Here is an 18374-nt window from a genome sequence, read left to right on the forward strand (position 1 = left end):
AAAAAGTAAGAAAAAAAAAAAAAGTGAAGTGAGAATTGAAAACAAGATGGACAGCCAGACTGGCATAAAGCACTGGTTCTTTACTGTAAGCTGGTACTTTGCTGCAGCAGTTCAGACACCTCTGTACTGACATAGACTTCTTGAGTAGATTTACTTCATATTGTAATTAACTTTTTTTTTTTTTTAAATTCAATCTCCTAGTTCCATATTAGAGCAAGAAAAAATTGTGATATGCCCCTTTTTACTGGTGAAATGTCTCTGTGCTAGCTCTGTGCTAGGAGATGGTGGAGTCACTGTCCCTGGGGGTGTTTAAGGAAAGGTTGAATGCTATGCTTGGTGCTTAGAGACATGGTCTAGTGGGTGATATTGGTGGTAGGGGGGTGGTGGGACCAGATGATCTTGGAGGTCTTTTCCAGCCTTAATGATTCCATGATTCTATGATTCTATATCATTTGATGTACCTGCACCAAAGTTTCCTCAGCTAACACGGTGCCAGCCCTGCATTCCCAGCCTTTTAAATCTATTTCACAGAGTGACTGTGTTTCAGTGTTTTACCCTTACTAAAAATAGCAAGTTTTTTTTTTTTTATTGGCAAGGTTATTTATTCTGATTACCATTTTTCACAAAGCACAGCTCCAGACTCAAATGGAGTGGACTGATACTCACTTAGGACTCAGTGACAATTTGAACTCTGATCTCCCTTGGTCAGTGATCAATGTACCTACAACACTGCTTCAAGCTATTTGTTTCCTATTGTGTCAGTGTCTCATGTTAGCATCAGTTAGAATTAATATGCTTTCTGATGGTTTGACCTTTGAAAAAAGTTGGGTTGAAATATTACTTTTGTCCTAGAGAAAGTTCTATTGAAAAATCACATAAAACAAGCAAAAAAATGCTTTTGTAGTTGGTTGTTTTTGTTGTCTTCTGTTGTTGTTTTGTTTGTTTTCTGGAAGAAATTCGAAGGGTTTTATTTTGTTTAATGGCTAGAGAAATGGATAGTCATTTCTCTGTTGAATCTAGCACCAAATGCTTTCTTAACTGCCAGGAGTAGCTTTATATTTTGTCTCACTGGGGCTTTTAACCATCAGTGTTATTTCATTATAATAGAAACTCTGTAACCAGAAAACTATTGTCTAAGGTGAGAAAAGATAGCATTAAAATGAGCATAAATATTTGAAATGGTGAATTTCAGGTCTGACCATCTGCTGTGAGTGCGTAACTATGCTTCATTGCTGTAGCTGAAGGAATCTGTGCCATTAGAAAGAGTACATGCTACATACCACCCCTCAATGAATTCTGGGGACTGTTTAATTGAAGAGTAAAGCCACAAAAGGAAATGACACAGTAAATAATTTGCATATAGGTCTTTATTTCCTTTTGATAAAATACACTGAAAAAAATGGATCATGTACAAGACTATCATACTATCAATCTAATTATGAGCAGTATAATTTCAAAATCTGCATTTGCTCTGAGGTTTTTAGATAGTAGCCAGACAAGAAAGCTAACAGGAAATCATGCAGCTTTCAGGCACTGGTGGCATTTCTTTAAAAATTAAATTCAAACTCTCTGTGAAATATAAGTTTTTTCATGTGACTGCTAATTTCAGTGAAGAAATATTTGCTCTAAACTTTCCAATCATTGCTATTTAAAACGATTGAAGCTGGAGATAGTATTTACCTTTCCATCTTTAATAAATGCTTTGCCTGGACCTAACAGGAGGTCATTCACAAGCTGTCTGTGATACAAAGCTCACCTTCGTGCTCCTACATCAGACCTTGTATAATTTTCTTTTAAACAGTTAACAGCAAGTAGATATACTAACTGAGTCCTTCCTTCTAACAGGTACTGTTCTTATTCTATGTAGGCTGTAATTAAAACTTCTCATTGTGACTGTAAAAGCAGTGAGTAATCAGTGTATCACACTTGGGACCTGGGAGTACCTGAGATGACAGCATACCCTGGGAGTGTTTTTAAAAAAAAAGAGAGAGAGACAAATGTAGAAAATGATGATGCCTATATAAGAATTTTCTTCTAATTTACCATCAGTTAGAACTTAAAGCTCTGCAGTCTCTAAAGAGTTTCATTCTCTGTTTTAAGGATCTGTCTCCAGTACATAGTGTTAAGTTCTTGGCTTCTAAGACTTATTATGGCAAGGACTCCCCCAGGTCAGTTATGCACTATGTGACAAATAGCTTCTTTATTATTAGTTTAAGATGTATTTCCTTTCATTTTGATTGAATGCTCTAGAGGATAGACAGCAACAAGCAATTTTTCTTCCATTTACCATATATCATTTTGTTTACCTTTAGCATATCTACTCCCACTCATCTTCTGTATAAATTACAACTGATCTTTTCAGTCTCTGCCATATGATTTTAATCACTGTAATCTCTAATATTTTCTATCATAGTTTTTTATGCATAGTATGTTTTTATGATACAAATTGAGCACTTACTTTCATTGAATAATCTATGAGGATTCCCAGGTCTTTTCTCAGAGTGCTTACATTTGATTTAGAATCTGCTTATACCCCATATTATTCTGCCTCATGTTAATTCTTCTGTACTTGTCAGCTATGAATTTGGCAGTTTTCAGAATAAAAGCATATATCTGGGTCAGCAAATCCAGGCCTTTGTTACGACACACAATCTCATCATATAATTTTACTTGGAAATTTAGCTAGATTCATTTTATGACCAATTATGGGGAATTCCTGGCTTGAATATTCCTCTCTGCTATGCTGTTTTACTGTGAATTTCCAACACCTGAGGTTCTTTCATGTACATGGCACCAGGTGCAGAGAATACCAGCTAGATGGCTGACTCTTCTGAAGCAATGTGCTATGGGAAATGACGGACAGATAAAAGCCTTTCTCTTCTGCTTGGATACTTTCTCATAATTTTTTCATAAATTTATTCATAGCCAGTTTATACCCAATTGTGTGTGCCAGTATCCTTCATTAACATGAATACCTCTGTTGTTTATCGAAAGTCTTTGTAGAGAAAAGCCATATGCCTTTTGGCTCTTCTTCCAGTAGACTAAACAAGCTGAACTCTTTTGGAATCCTCTTGAAAGAAAGACTTTCTGTTTGTCTGCTCTGTTTAGTAGTCCTATGAATTCATCTTTCTGAACAAGAGTGACTAGAACTGCACACAGTGTTTCAGAGAATGTCCAGTTCTTTCCCAGTGGGTTACTGTGCCCTTATCTACATGTTACACGTTTTTATTTTGTTTTCAGTATTATCCCCACTCCCCTCCACCCCCCCTCCACCCCCCAAGGTTGCACTGTATTGATAACTCATAGTACTCTGGTAATATATCTAAATTTTACTTCCTCTGCCATCTCCACCCAGTGGTTCAGTGGTTGTAGGAAGCAGCACACAAAAGTTTGTACAAAGGTGTATCTTTTTGTTATTCATAGAATCATAGAATGAAGGATGTTAATGCCATGGGCTGGGACACCTCCCACCAGACCAGGTTGCTCAAAGCCCCATCCAGCCTGGCCTTGAACACCTCCAGGGATGGGGCATCCACAGCTTCTCTGGGCAGCCACAGCTTCTCTGGGCAGCCTGTATCAATGCCTCACCACCCTCAGAGTAAAGAATTTCTCTCCAATATCTAATCTAAATCTACCCTCTTTTAGTTTAAAATCATTACCCCTTGTCCTATCCCTATACCCCCTGACAAAGAGTCCCTCCCCAGCTTTCCTGTAGGCCCCCTTTAGGTCCTGGAAGGCTGCTATAAAGTCTCCCCAGAGCCTTCTCTTCTCCAGACTGAACAACCCCAACTCCCTCAGCCTGTCTTCATAGGAGCGCTGCTCCAGCCCTCTGATCATCCTTGTGGCCCTCCTCTGGACTCAATCTAGGAGGTCCATGCCCTTCTTGTGCTGGGGGCCTCAGAGCTGAATGCAGCCCTCCAAGTTCGGTCTCACAAGAGCAGAGCAGAGAGGCAGAAACAACTCCCCTGCCCTGATGGCCAGGCTGCTTTTGATGCAGCTCAGGAAACAGTTGGTTTTCTGGGCTGCAAGCGCACATTGCTGGCCCATGTTGAGCTTGTCATCCACCAACACCCCCAGATCTTTCTCCTCAGGACTGCTCTCAACTCACTTTCCACCCAGCCTGTATTTGTGTTCAGGATTGCCCCAGCCCAGGTGCAGGACTTTGCATCAACTTGGACTTGTTGAACCTCATGAGGTTTGCACAGGCCCACCTCTCAAGCCTGTCCAGGCCCCTTCAGATGGCATCCCTTCCCTCAGCTTGTCAACCATACCACGCAGCTTGGTGTCATCGGCAAACTTGCTGAGGACACACTTGATTTCACTGTCCATGTCACTGACAAAGATGTTAAACAGTGCCGGTCCTCATACTGACCTTTGAGGAACACCACTCATTACTGATCTCCACTTGGACATTGCTGTTGACCACAACTCTTTTAGTGCGACCATCCAGCCAATTCCTTACTTACCGAGTGATCCATCCATCAAATCCATGTCTCTCCAATCTAGAGACAAGGATATCATGAGGAACAGTGTCAAAATCCATCTCCGGATCTCAGGGATTGTTTGGTTGCCTCTCTAGCTGTGGTGTTTGAATGCTTGATTTGAAGCTCTTGACGTTCGAGGTTATCATCCACTTCACGCATCTTTTCCAAGAGGTTTCTCCTTGTCCCACATGTCCTGTGATTTTAACCACAGAGGTAATCATGTGTCTCCTTGTTCCAGCTACAGTGAGCTGGCGAAAGTATTCATCATAAGTATGATATCTTCTGAGGCTATTCCTGCAATTTTTGCTGTTGGAATATTGTATATTTTGGATCAGCATTAAAGACTAATGAAAGAATATGATTGTTTTTTATTTCTTTGAGTACATTGTTAATAACAGACAGTATAAGTGGATAACTACCTTTCTGAGGTAGCATTTACTTTTTCCTACAGTGGAATGAAGAATTGCTGTTTTCATCATACTCATAAACATCCAGTGAAGCTTATTTTGCATAATACTGACTGTAAAGACTAGTGAACAGAGAAGCTTCTTCTGCACTGACATAACAGAGGGACATAAAGTCTGTTTTCTGCAGAGAACTCTTTTTTTTTTTTTCTTTTTTTCCCCTGTATCTTCTGTCACTTGTCCTGGAGCAGGTTGTACTCCAATAGGGATGGCACTGCTCCTGAATAATGTCAATGCTCATATATGTAATGATCCCCATGTTATGTATTATGCACATAGCAATGGCAAATCTGGGTTCACACAGAAGACACAGGCTTGATGCTTTGTAGCAGATTTATAAGTAAAAACAGTCTCTAGAGAATACTCCTAAAATAAGGAGTCATGCTACTTATTTTAATGCAGTCAAAAATATAAATATATTAATCTACATTTTACTGCCTTAATTTAAATACTGCTAATACCATGCATTAAATGGTTAGCTGACTTAACTGTTGGTCACGCTGAATATACACATAACGTAGCAGAGTAGGTTTTTTCTATGGCAAATGTTTCAGTTAAAAATAAATAAAACAGATGTGTCTTGAAAGAGAGAAAAATTGTTTTTTGGCCAAGAGTTATTGATGGGAATGATGGAGAGACTTCTGGCAAGTAGAAATCGTTAATTCTGCATTTCCCATTCATTAACTGTTTTCTGTCAGTAACTGAGTGAGCTATGTTACTGACACTTGTAGACAAAAATAGAAACTAGTATTGTTTTTACATTTATCACATGCTAAGTTTATCTCACTCCAATCTACTTGTGAAATCTCTGTGGACAGAAGCAGATTTGGTCACTGTTGTTTGTCTAGCAGGTACTTTTTTTCTGTTTTGTCTTCATGGCTTGTTGAGCAATTCCTTTTACACACGTGTGTAGATTTAAATAAATAGGTAGAAATAAAAATTCTGTAGGCATTTCCATGATCACAAATGATTAACTTTTCACGATATTTTTTGATGTTCAATCTGTGTATTAATGCAAACATTTAAAGGAGATTGCAATTAAATTATAAAATCTGAAGAAGTACAGAGAGAAGTGCAGAGGAGATGTATACTTAGTAATTAATGCAATTAATGCTTTGAATGCTGCTAGATTAACATCACCTATGATTTAATACTTTTTTACCTTTTATATCAAGTGCAACATAAAATATGAGGAGTCTTGAAAAAGGTGAAACCAATACAGTATGTTTGCAGAAGTTAACATATTAAAAAAATTAAAATACGGAACACCGTTTTCTACTAAACAACCTTAGTCATTGTAAAATATTAATAATTCCTGTTGTGGGGAAAAAAAAAGCAAGCAAACAAACGAACAAATAGGCAAAAAAAAAAAAAGAAGAAAGAAAACAGATTTCAGCATTCAGTTTTTCACATGCTTCAAAGTCTTCTTTGAAAATACAGCTTGTTGGAACTTTCTCTTTCCAAGTTAACAAGGCACTGTGTTCATGCTTGCTGTTGGAGGTCATGGGCTTGGTTGCCTCCTGCCAAGATTTCCTCCTGTCATTCACCACTATTCAAGACCCATGTGTAATACTGATGCATTAGAGCGGTAGAATTTTTTATCTTTCTCACACTGAAGGAAATAATTGCACAAGTAAGGGATCAGATGTCAGTAGGAAAATAAGCAATCAAATACACGTCTGCATTTATTTTGAATTTTGCATATACTATCTATAATACAGCATAAAGTTTGATATTCTGAAATGCAGCACTATGTCAGCCAGACATGTTCTTGTAAATTAATCTTGTCCTGAATGAACATCAAAAACAACAAAAAATGAGTCCGTTTTTCATTTTTTGAGTGAAATGAGGCATAACCCCAGGCACAGGATGCAGCAACATGAACAATGTTAAAGTTCATTCCTCTGCATCACCAATATCTGTATTAGGAAATGATGAGCTGGAACTTCTACAAGAAAACTTGGAGGGTTAACATTCTCTCCTGCAGGGTCACTTTCCTGTAAGAACTTGCTAATAGCAGAAGACATTTTGTCAGGCAGGATAGCTTAGGATGTGCATTGAGATGGAAGGATTCAAATGCTATTTCATCTGTCTTTCTCTCCTGGCCTTCCTGTTTCAACTGTGAGGAGCTTCCTGTCTGAATGGATTGCAATGGCTATTTCAGATAAGCTTAAGACTTATGTAAAGTATGTTGTTGCTAATTAGTCAAGATGTAATTAGTCCAAGGAAAATAATTGTACACAAATGATATAAAGTTTCAGCTTCACGGCTCAAACAGTGAACTCAGGTCCTTTTCAGAGTTGCCTGTCTTTAAAATAGCAGAAAATAATTATTAAGGAACCTCTTCAAAATTCCCATTACCCTGCTAATGAAAATTTAACACATTGCCCAGAAGATACGGTTGATCTGTGCTCTGTAAGGTCCTTCCACCACATCATCATCCACGTACTCCCAGCTGCTCCCGTCAAACAGGAAGCTAATAGTGACTTTGAAGAAGCAACTTCTCTGCCTCCCAACAGTAAAAGTAAAAAGAAAGTAAAGCACTGTAAATACAGTCCTCGCACAGCAGTGAGTAGGTAATTAAGAGTGTTCTCTTCCATTAACTACACTTCAAGTGATCCATCTCTTGGGTGTGTGCCACAGGCTGCTATGACCTACCTGGAGCTGTTAAAGTAATTAAAGTTCACTTCAGGATTTCATATGCCAAGCACAGCACAGCAGAAAGTTGAAGTTAGACTTAATGTCGTATACAGCTGCCTACTATTATTACTGTTATTCACTAATGCAGCTTTGCAGTACCAGCCAAAGACCAAGTCTGGTGGTTGAGACTGTATTGTTCTGAACGCAAAAGCATAGGAGAATATGTTCTGTGCCCTCAGTAGAAATATCTAAGGGGAACCTCCTCCTTGAAGTAATACCATGTCTGGTTTGGAACTTGCCTTTCCCATTTTTTTTCCTGATATTTCTATTTGATTCCTTGCTGAAAAGGATGGCCTGCAATGGCTTCTGGATTTTGTTTTGAGAACATATAAATTCATGTCATCCTTGTGGAACTTTCTGGGGCCTCAGAGCAGGTGGGCTTGGCTAAATAAAGGTTCTTTCATCTTTACATATAAGTTCGATGATTCACTGATGTTGCATTTTTATCGCTACAGTAAAATAGAATGTTATTATTGCTTCTCTTACTAATATTAATACTAATGTTATTGTGTCTGCAGCTGTTTGACAACTCAGCAACACTGTGAAATGCTGTCAGGCATTCAGAACAAGTTCATCAAATGTTGCTTCTCCTCTCCTCTCCCTCTCTCATGTTCAGCTCAGCCAGATGTTAATCTAGCAGCTGCTAATGTTATGCAACTATTGTGTAGCAGAGATGATACACAGAGAATAAAATTATATATATGGTGGTATATCATCTGAAGACCTGTAAAATACTCTCATTGCTCTGGATTTCTTATCTAAATCTCCTGTTATCCTGTGTAAGGTAAAATCTATAGTATTTATTCGTTTTGCAGTGAAATAACTGTAGTAACTTGTTTAGAATTATTTGTATTTTATTTTAAATTCAAGATCTAGAACTGTTATATCCTCTAATCTGAGTTATCAGCAGATTCTGGTGCCACTGAAAGTTTCATTCTATTTTCTCCCCTCAAGTTAGTGAGTAATAGTTCTGCCACAGTCATAGCACTGTAGTCAGCTATAGTTTCTACAGAGTAAGATAACCATAAAAGGATAAAAATCTTGTAAAACATCTATAAAAAAAATCTTGTTTGGGATATTTAATGCAAGTTCTCCCTGCTCTGTGCACAGAAATGCTTCGTTTCAGCAGAAGCCTCATGCAGCATCTGTATCAGCTGAGAGCCAACGATGTTAATGAACAGGTTTTGTTTTGTTTTGTTTTGTTTTGTTTTTCCCCAGCTTTACTGACAGCTGTAGGCTTCTCAGCAAGCTGTAACTCTATATTTCTCTTGTATCTTACTTGAGAAGATGTTTGCAAGTTGTGAATGAACAGCCAATTCTTAGAAAGAGTTGAATGGCTTTTCAAATTATAACTTGGATTTTTCTGATAATTTTATATTTTACCTCACTGGTGGGGATGATTGCTAATTTCCCCTTCCAAGGATGAAAATGAACAAATAAATATATGCATGAAGCTACAAGTGGAAAATCTTCACCAACCTATACACTCATTTTTTCAGGGTTTTTGTTCCTTAGCAATCCTTTTCCATCCTGTTTTTTGATAATTAGCTATATTGGCCTTACTACCTTCATTTTTTTCTTTGTCTTCTACCTCCTAGAAATACTTACCGTGCTTCGTGCCTCACAATATTTTTCCCTACCAATTTGTTTTTGAACTTGTCCAAATTACTTACCAAGTTTTAGAATACTATTCTTACCCCAACTTAATCCATTTTTGACCTTTTTTTTTTGAATGCATATATTGTTAGAGGACATTTGCTGTAACAACCTAGTTTCACACAGTAGAAAGTCATTTCACTGGCCAAAATTACACACTGATAGTCAGAAATCAGTTACCTAGTTGGTATGTGCCATGAAACATAAAACCATTCTGTTAGGATTGAGGGATTTGGAGGGGAATAAGTAGCCAACATAAGTTAGTTGGTAGTTGATTTTAAAAGACGTTTAAATGTATAAGATAAATTTCCTGTAAAACTAAAAGGTGTTTGACATTTATCCATTATTCAAATACAGATGGCATGAATAAGTAGAAATATTTCATCATTAAATGGGAACATAATAGCACATGAAGATATAGTTAGTTATTACTAGGTAGTAGAATTTCACCGTACTCTTACCAGTATAAACACTTTGTCAGAACCATGTCTTTGCAGCTCTGAGGTGTGTCATGCCCCGGTGGCTGCAGTGCAGCAGATGTCACTTCTTTTGCCATATCTGAGTAGTGCTTGTGCACAGCTGCAAATCTGTTTTCTCTTTCTTTCTTCTACAGTCAAGTAAGTTCTGCAGTGACAAGAAAGAGGGCAATTTTGGTTAAAAGCATATCTAGCTCAGCAGAAAATCTGGCAAATGGGAAGAAAGGAAATTATACAATCGAGAGCAATCAGAAAATGATTTTGATGGGTGATTACCATCAGATTGCAATGTTTCTACATGGATCCACAGGGCTTGGTATGAGCCCAAGAGCAATTTCACATTTGTATAAAATCATCAGTCTGCATAAAAGAACAGCTTATGGATGACATGATTTTTTCGTAGTATCTTGAAGAAGAAGGAGGACTAAAGGGACCAGGTATTTTCAGTCACTGAGTACAATGGGTCTCCAGCAGCTGAAATTGTTCCACTTTTCCTTTAAAATGAATGTCAGAAGATACTACTGGCTCCAGTCTCTAATGCTAGGCTTCATTAGTATACCAGTTACTAACCTTGAACAAAGTAACTCCTTAACCAGAGAAAACTCAGGTCTGTGGTAGAAGATGGATTAAACAAATCTTTGCTATCTGTGTCTGAGTAGGGCTGGTACTTTCCACACAGCATGGCCCCATAAGTCACAACAAATTCCACATCAGTTTCTTTTGGTCTTTGGTGAAGTCATCTTCCTCTAGTCATCCCTGAGACTAGGATATAAATCTGTGTTCTGACACAGCCTGATCCTTTCAGGATTCTCCAAAATTTCAGTGAGGCTTCAGACAGATGCTTCCTGCTCCTATAATGCTAACTGGCCTCTCCCTACATCCATCTGAACACACTCTGTTGTTTTCCAGGAGAATGAAATACTCCCCTCTCTCCAGAATGCCTCAGTTAACTCAGAGTGCAGCTGCTAGGATACAGCACATAGGCAATACCGTGTACTAACCCATGACAAACAGCTCAGCATTCTTTCTCATGTGTTCGGATAAAACAACATTAATTTAAAGATTGAATCGTGTATAGAAGAAATTTCATATTATACATATAAGGGTAGGAGAGCAAATCACAATTATAAAGTAAAATCACATCATAAAAATTGGTGACTATGAAAAAAATGTTGATATTACAGTGAGAAAGCTGCTCAATGTAAAATTCCCCCAAATTAATTGCTTGTGAAAGCGTAAAAAGAAGACATGAGAAGTGAAATTATTTTCCTATTCATGCAACATCAGTAGGACTGAAACTGGATTACGGCTGTCACTTCTTTCTTAAAAAAAAAAAAATAAATAAATAATAATTTTAAAAAAAAAGAGAAATTTTGGAGATCTTAAACCACCAGTCACTCAGATAATTGAAAAGCTGATAGAAGTTAACCCAGTGAGACAGTCACAGTGGGATTCAGATCATTAAATATGATGCCTGAAATTTAGTTGTCAATACACTGCTATACCTCTACAGTGTAAAGAACCTCTACCTTTACAGTATAAAGTACCCTTCACACTAATCTTGATTTGGGGTGTGTATGCATAGGTACCTACTGCAATTTGTGATTCCTTGGAGTACCCAGGAGAACTGTGTGGAGCAATCTAAATGGCCATATCTCACCAGAGGCAGCCGAGACCTGGGTCTCCAAGTTCTCTTTACCCTGATGGTGAAGGACAAAATAAAAGCTACTAGCCCAAAGCTAAAACAAATAAAGAGAGAAATGTTACACACTTGGGCACTGTAATTAACTGTTATGCAACAACTGCAAAGCTTGTGTCAGTTTGTATTTTGGTTCCTTCAAATTAAGATTGCATTTGAATTAAACAGCGAATTTACTATAATTCGACATGGTTACAGTTGTTAGTTCAAATTGAGTATTTAGGTTTTGAAGAGACATTTGTTGAAGGGATATCATTTTTACAATAAAATAGAAAAAAAAAAGAGACAGATGGGGAGAGAAAACTTTCTCATCTCTAATTGTGTATCTTTCTCTATATTAGGGTCCCAGATCCCCAGTTCAGAAATGTATTTAACCCTCACATGAGGGAAAGTAGGGAAATGAGAAATGAAACGAATCAGATTTATTTTGCTGTGGGGATAACTATACTATGCCAACATGGGTAAGGAAGACAATTCTAGTCTTTGAATTTTGATGGGTTTTATGTTTTGTTTTTGTTTGTTTGTTTTGTTTTGTATGGGGAGGATTCTTTGTTTCATGTATTTCTAACTTAAATTTCATTCTATAAGTCTTTGTGACTCCCGATTGAGCTTTGGTCACTGGCAGAAAAGCTTGAAGGGATTTTTATTTCTTCTGTGCTCATCACAGTTTCACAGTTTATGATTCTTGCTTCTCCCTTTTTCAGAAATTTTTGTTTTATTCACAGATGTGGAAAAGAATGGAAAGGAAACCGTTGTCACATACGTGCTAAGCCTCTTCAACCTCCAATTTCAAGTCTCCTTCAAAAAGGTGGGTCTGGAAAAAAAGAAATATCTTTCTATTCATCCTTCGAGTGTTTCCTTTTTCTTATTACCGCCTTTGATTGCTCTGATTTTTGCAGATATTTGGATTGGGTTGGGTATCGGTTTCTTGCTGATTAAAATTGCAGCTGCTGCCTTGTGTTTCCTATGGAAGAAGAAAGAGCCTGAAATGTAAGTGAAACTTTTATTTTGTGTAAAGCAGACACAAATGTGGCACAAAACAATGGCTAACTGCCCAGTCTCCTTGGTTTCAACTTTTAAATATCCCCGCAGTCTGTGTGCCTTCATATGCAACACTAAACGTAAATCCTAATTTTGCAACAACCTAGTTTTGATCTTAGTGCAACCCAGACTGGAAACAATGAGTTATAGCTTGACTTTTAGATTATTTTTATTCAACTTTATATAATTATTCTTAAATTAGAAAATTAATCCATCCTAAGAGCAGTAGCCCTGATTTTTGTACATGACAGTTAAATATGAAAAATATGATGTATTTGTGGTTTCCTGAAACCTCTGAGGCTAAATTAGTTTTTTTTTAAGGCAGGCTCACAGCTCTTCCTGAAGCTACTGATTAAGAATTTTCCCTGGGGGAACATTTTTACCCTAAAGGAACAGTTTTGCCCTAAAGGAACGGTTTTGCCTTAAAGGAATAGTTTTGCCCTAAATATTTCAATACTTACAGACATCTGAGAATTCTCCCTTTACCTGTGATAACTGGATGGAGTAAGTGTTAGGTTATTTTCTCCACTTTAAAAGACTAGTGTTTTGTATAAAACTCTCTGATAAATTGGAAAAATACAAGCTGATAAACTGCAGAATCATGTGACCTTATCCACAAATCATTGTGTTTGTTTCCTCTCCTTTACTTCCTACAGGCACTCACAATCTGGTTTTCTGTTTAATTTTGTGTTAGGCCTCTTAATCAGTGGTTCTTTAGATGTGCCTCAGCAATGACATGTTATCTGTTCCTTCCACCCATTTCCTCTACCTCTTCATCTCACACCCATTGTCTACTAATGCTGTCTTTCCCTAGCACCACTCCAGTACAGACTCTTGGCTCGTGGTCCAAGTACTGGTCTTACTCATGGTGAAGGAGAGCTCTAGATGGCAATTTTTCTTCCCAAATACATGTTTCTTCCATCCAGTATTATGCTTGCTATTAGTACAGTGCAAATAGCACGTAAATTTTCTTCTGACACCCCACTGCGTAGAGATCATCTTTACTGAATGAAAGAACAACAACAACAACAAAAACAAGCAAAATTTATGTTGTTTTATTTCAAAATTTATTTCAAGTGCTTTGGATGACATTACTGGTAGTACTGGTAAAGAGATCTCTCTTTATCCAGTTATTTGATTCCTGTTTATTTAAGACATACCCCTGACTGACAGTTCATTATTTCACAGATCCCTTATCTCTTAGCATTTCCTTCTCTGAAAAGTTCTAGTTTCTCTCATCTTCCTAAGATAATTTCTTTTTTCCTATTTTTTATTTTCCTCTAACATTTGTATTTCTCTCTCTGCCTATCTCTTTATGTATTGTGCTAGATCCTTTTCCCTCAGCAGGTGCCTAACAGTGTCGTCCATTTCAGGAATTCCTGTAGTGAATTGCCTTTCGCATTTTTGTATTAGATTTCTCTCACCCCACATCTTTTTCTCCAGAATTCATCTTCAAATATGTCTCTTTTCCTTTAAGCCTCTTCTTTGCTATAAATATTTCTCTCTTTGGGGATGTTGTTATCTCCCAAATGATCTGCTAAACTGTACAGACTCCTGTCATGATGTTATTGCTGCTGACACCTTTCCTAACACCGCACACTACCCCTGACAGATAGTTGTCTATAAACACAGAAGGAAAATGGGGAAGCAAGAACATTTAGTGGTTGTGCTACCGTTAATTGAGTGCATGGCTTCACCTACTTTCTTTATGTCTGCTTCACCTTCTGTTAAGTGGGAATAATAGCATTGCCTTATCTTACTTCACAGAGGCTTTAAGAATTAATTCATTTCCATTTACACAACCTGCTAAAGTACACATATGAAAAAGCACCTCACAAGCGCAAGATAAGGTGTATTGCAAGAGCTGCTTGATTTTATTTTATTTTTTCATAATTTCAATTAATATTTTTGCAAATAAAACTTGTTTTATTTATCATATTATTTTTCTTAAGCTACTTTTCTTGTGCTTTAAACACCTTCTTTTATGATTTTCTTTCATGAATGTTTGCTTAAGGTTTACTGCAGTGGCTTCTACTTCTCTTCCACCTTCATATCTGTATTCAGGCAATAATTTTTTTTTTCTTTCTTGTAATTATATACACCCAAACAAACAGACAAACAAACAAAAGCACCTAGAGAGGTGGGGATTCGGGTTTGTTTGTTTGCTTTTGTACATGAAAAGGTACCACGTTGCAACATGCCAAACACTTTAGACTCTTGTTAGGTATGAAATTAAACAGAGTTGAACAAGGATCTTCTCACTATTGCACTAAGGAAATATTAAAGCTCTGAAATGAAGAGAATCAGGTTAGATAGTTTACACAGCAGAGTTCATTCTGATCTTGATTGTTTTCACTGGAGCTGCCAAAAAGGTAAGTTATAATGATGGAGATTTTAACCCATGGTACAGAATCTAAATGTATATGTTCATTGTTTTTAATTACAGTTGACTTAAAATGTTAGTTAAGATGCATTGTATAGTCTTCTTCAAGAACTAATCTAACTACTGAATGATAGTTTGATTGAAATTGTGAATTTGTGAAAACAATTATATCTGAAACTTTGAATTTGATAACATAAACTCATCCAGATGGTCTCTCCGTCTTCAACTACCTAGTAACTAGCATGATTTTGTATATAAAAATCATAGCTGGAAGCATAGCAGTAAATTAATGCAAGTTTTTCCTTAACTACTTAATCAGCAATCAGCAGTGACTAGCCAAAATGTAACCAGTGTTATAGTACTGCAGTTTGGATCTTTAAGATAAAGCTTTAGAATAAGAAGTGACTTGTGTTTGCATAAGGCTGGAAAATGTACAATGTGACAGCACCACACAGAGGCATGAGATTTTTCTCCTCATTTTTTTAAAGGCAATTCAATGAACTTGAGGCATTCAATTATGCACACGATGCTTTCCTACAACTCACTTTTGTTTCAAAGGTTTGTGTCCACTCTTAGACTTCCTCGGTCATGTTCTCTTCTTAAAGGTGTTAGGCATTAGAGGAACTCCATACTCTAAGGTTGCCTGATTGGCCACTTTTTCACAATGAAGCTTTTGCACACTTGAGCAAAAGTTTACTGACTTTTGATAAATTATTTTGCTAGCTATTTTTTAATAACTTCTGTAAGAGTCTCCTTTGTTCCTTCCTGCTATAGAACCACATGTGCAGGCATTTGTAGCTGCTCCTCAAAGAAGCACACTAATGTATAGGTGCTAGCTCTCAGGACGTTTTTAAATGGAGTGCAGATCCATCTGTACCTCAAAGAAAATGGCACGGGAGTGTGCACAAGAGCTAGAGGAAAAGTTTCGGAGTCCAACAGAACTATTGTTTTTCACTAGCAAACTAGCTAACAAGCTGAAGGGGTAGGCTGGTGACCCCTTAGTCACCTGCGGCCTTAGAAGGTGTTGCTAGCAGTGGTGAGAACCTGACAGTTACATTACATCCTTCTTTTCTTCACGGAAAAGAGTGTTAGTGCCTTATCCCCTCTCTCCAACCCCAAAAGTTTGTTCTTTTCTTTCACTCTCTCCTTCTCCTCCTTCTTTAGCAAGAATTTCATCTCTGATCTGCAGGCTTTAAAATCTTCACTGCCTGAGTGGGAGTTACTGGAAGTCATCACATAAGTTTATTTACTAATGGACGAAAGCAGCCTGCCACATGCCTTGGCAGCAGTGGATTTCATTACCACAATGGCATTCAGATATGCAAGCAACTTCCCAGATCCCAGCTGGGGATATGTGAAACTTTTGTATAGACTACCCAAATTGGAGGAAGCTTATGTTTCTCGCATTCCTGTACATTCTCCAGAGATGACGTGTTCTAGGTCAGAAGGAAAGGCTGCCAGTTACTTCACTCCTTCAGTGGCATCTGTCTCTATTGACTGAATAGAAACAAAACTTCACTTTGGCTTTTATTTATTGCAGCTGCCTTCTCATGCTTCATTTTGCTTTCAAGAACAAAACACACACACACACACACACAAAGAGACTCAAATGCCTTCTATCCAGCTAAGCTGTGTTTCTTTGCGATTTCCTCCAGTGCAGTCAATGTCTTTGGATCCTTTCAGCTTGTTTCTTTTTTATTCTTGATCTGTGCCATCAGCTGCAATGCTAATGCACTAAAGTGCTTATATGTCGAAATGAGCATGGAACACAAATTTTTCCAAAGAATACCCATATTATATTATATCACACAGGCAAGAGAGTGAAAAACAGCACCTTGGAGAAAGTATTTTAGAATGACAGAAAATCATGGGGAAATAGGACACAAATGTCATCCTTCATCCTGTTACAGGAGGGACTCAAATATGTCACTTAAAGACCTCTAGCAACATGGATTTGATGGCCTCCTCAGGCAATCTTGGTACTACAGATGGAAAGTTAAAAAGTTTTTCTAACTGCTAAGATGTCTTTCTGCAATTTAAGTTCACTACCTCTTGTCCTTTTTGCCATGGAGATGTACAGATGAACATTCCCCTCCTCCCTGCAAAAATCTTGTTATATACTTGAAGGCCAATTTTATGGTCCTTACGGTCTGCTTTCTTTAGTCTAGGCAAGCTCGGTGCTTTCAGCCTTTCTTCACAGTTAAGGGTTCCTTACAAATAGGAACATTCCCAGTTACTGTCCCCAGTACCCTCTCCAATTAGGCAAAAACTCCAGTTCTGGAAGTTCGATGTGGAGGAACAGATAGTGTATTCCAGGGAAGGTTCTCAAGGGACATCTGAAAGACTGCCAGAGGTGGTTGCTGCTATACTTCTGTTCCTATGTCCCCTAAGTGATAAACAGACGATAAGACAATTATTTCAGCATTTCTTTCAGTTGTTTTCCACTTGTGAACTAGAAGGGAGACAGATATTCTTTGTGTGGAATAAGAGGAAAAGGTATAGTTGTGAAGAAAAAAAAAAAAGAGCCATATTTGTTATTTTATTAGTCTAATTTTTCTATCCTAATCCATTCCTTCTGCAGAATATTTTTTCTGAAGCATAAAAAAGTTCTATAACAAGAGATATTCAGTTCTTTCTGCTGTTATTCAGAGTTTTTCTGAAATTTATGTCTCATGGCCATCACACATAGGAAAGATTGCAAAGAATATGAAGATCACATGCTGAAAGAATAGAGGAAATTTGTTGGTCTGGAGCCCTCAGTGTCACCAAGAATGAAAGATAAAAAGGACTATATATATATATATATATATGTATATATATGTATATACATATAAAGTTTCCTAAGTGACCAAAAATGTAAAAGGTACAGACCTAGGAAGCCCAGGCAGGATATTAACAACCTAATCAAGCAACCAAGTGACTTTTAGATTGATTCCAAATTAAGCTTTTAGAGTGTCTTCCCTCCTTACATCTTGTCTCCCATTTCTTCTGTGGTATATGCAAAACATAACCTACTGTTGCAAATGTAAGTTTAGTTTAAAAGGTTTTATAAATGCTTTGGAAATTGAGATATTGAGTTACAGTTACTATTTAGAAGAGAAGCTTTGAAACCAGTATAAAGGATTATCAGTATAAAGGATTATTTTAAGGGATTATTTTAATTAGTATTTTAATTGTAATAGACTCTTTAGTCCACTAGAATTTTGTTGTTGTTATAAACCTGAGGATAAATATTCTTCTGTACTATATATTACCTACAAAATTGTGCACTGACAAAGAGAAATACTTGATTTTTCTTTGAGAGGTACATGGAAAAGTGAAGAATTCTGAGTTGTTACATCCAAACCAATCAAATCTAGATACTTTGATTTTCCATTAGAAAGCATGGTGTTACTCAACAGTCCCTTTCTACTCTGGAAGGTATTTTGTGGAGTATATAATTTTCTCCCATCGGGGTTGTATGGAAAACCC

General features: G+C 37.2%; 1 protein-coding gene across 1 annotated transcript in view; it reads left to right on the forward strand.

Annotated features, from left to right (window-relative positions):
- The window catches only part of MALRD1 (MAM and LDL receptor class A domain containing 1), a 266757-nt gene that overhangs the window by 240722 nt on the left and 7661 nt on the right, over positions 1-18374 (forward strand). The window contains exons 36-37 of the mRNA XM_083826051.1: positions 12205-12287; positions 12379-12469. Coding sequence (XP_083682177.1) covers positions 12205-12287; positions 12379-12469 — 174 coding nt within the window. The remainder of the gene's footprint in view (positions 1-12204; positions 12288-12378; positions 12470-18374) is intronic.

This window comes from Anser anser (assembly GCF_964211835.1).
Source record: "Anser anser genome assembly, chromosome: 2".
NCBI classification, from domain to species: Eukaryota; Metazoa; Chordata; class Aves; order Anseriformes; family Anatidae; genus Anser; species Anser anser.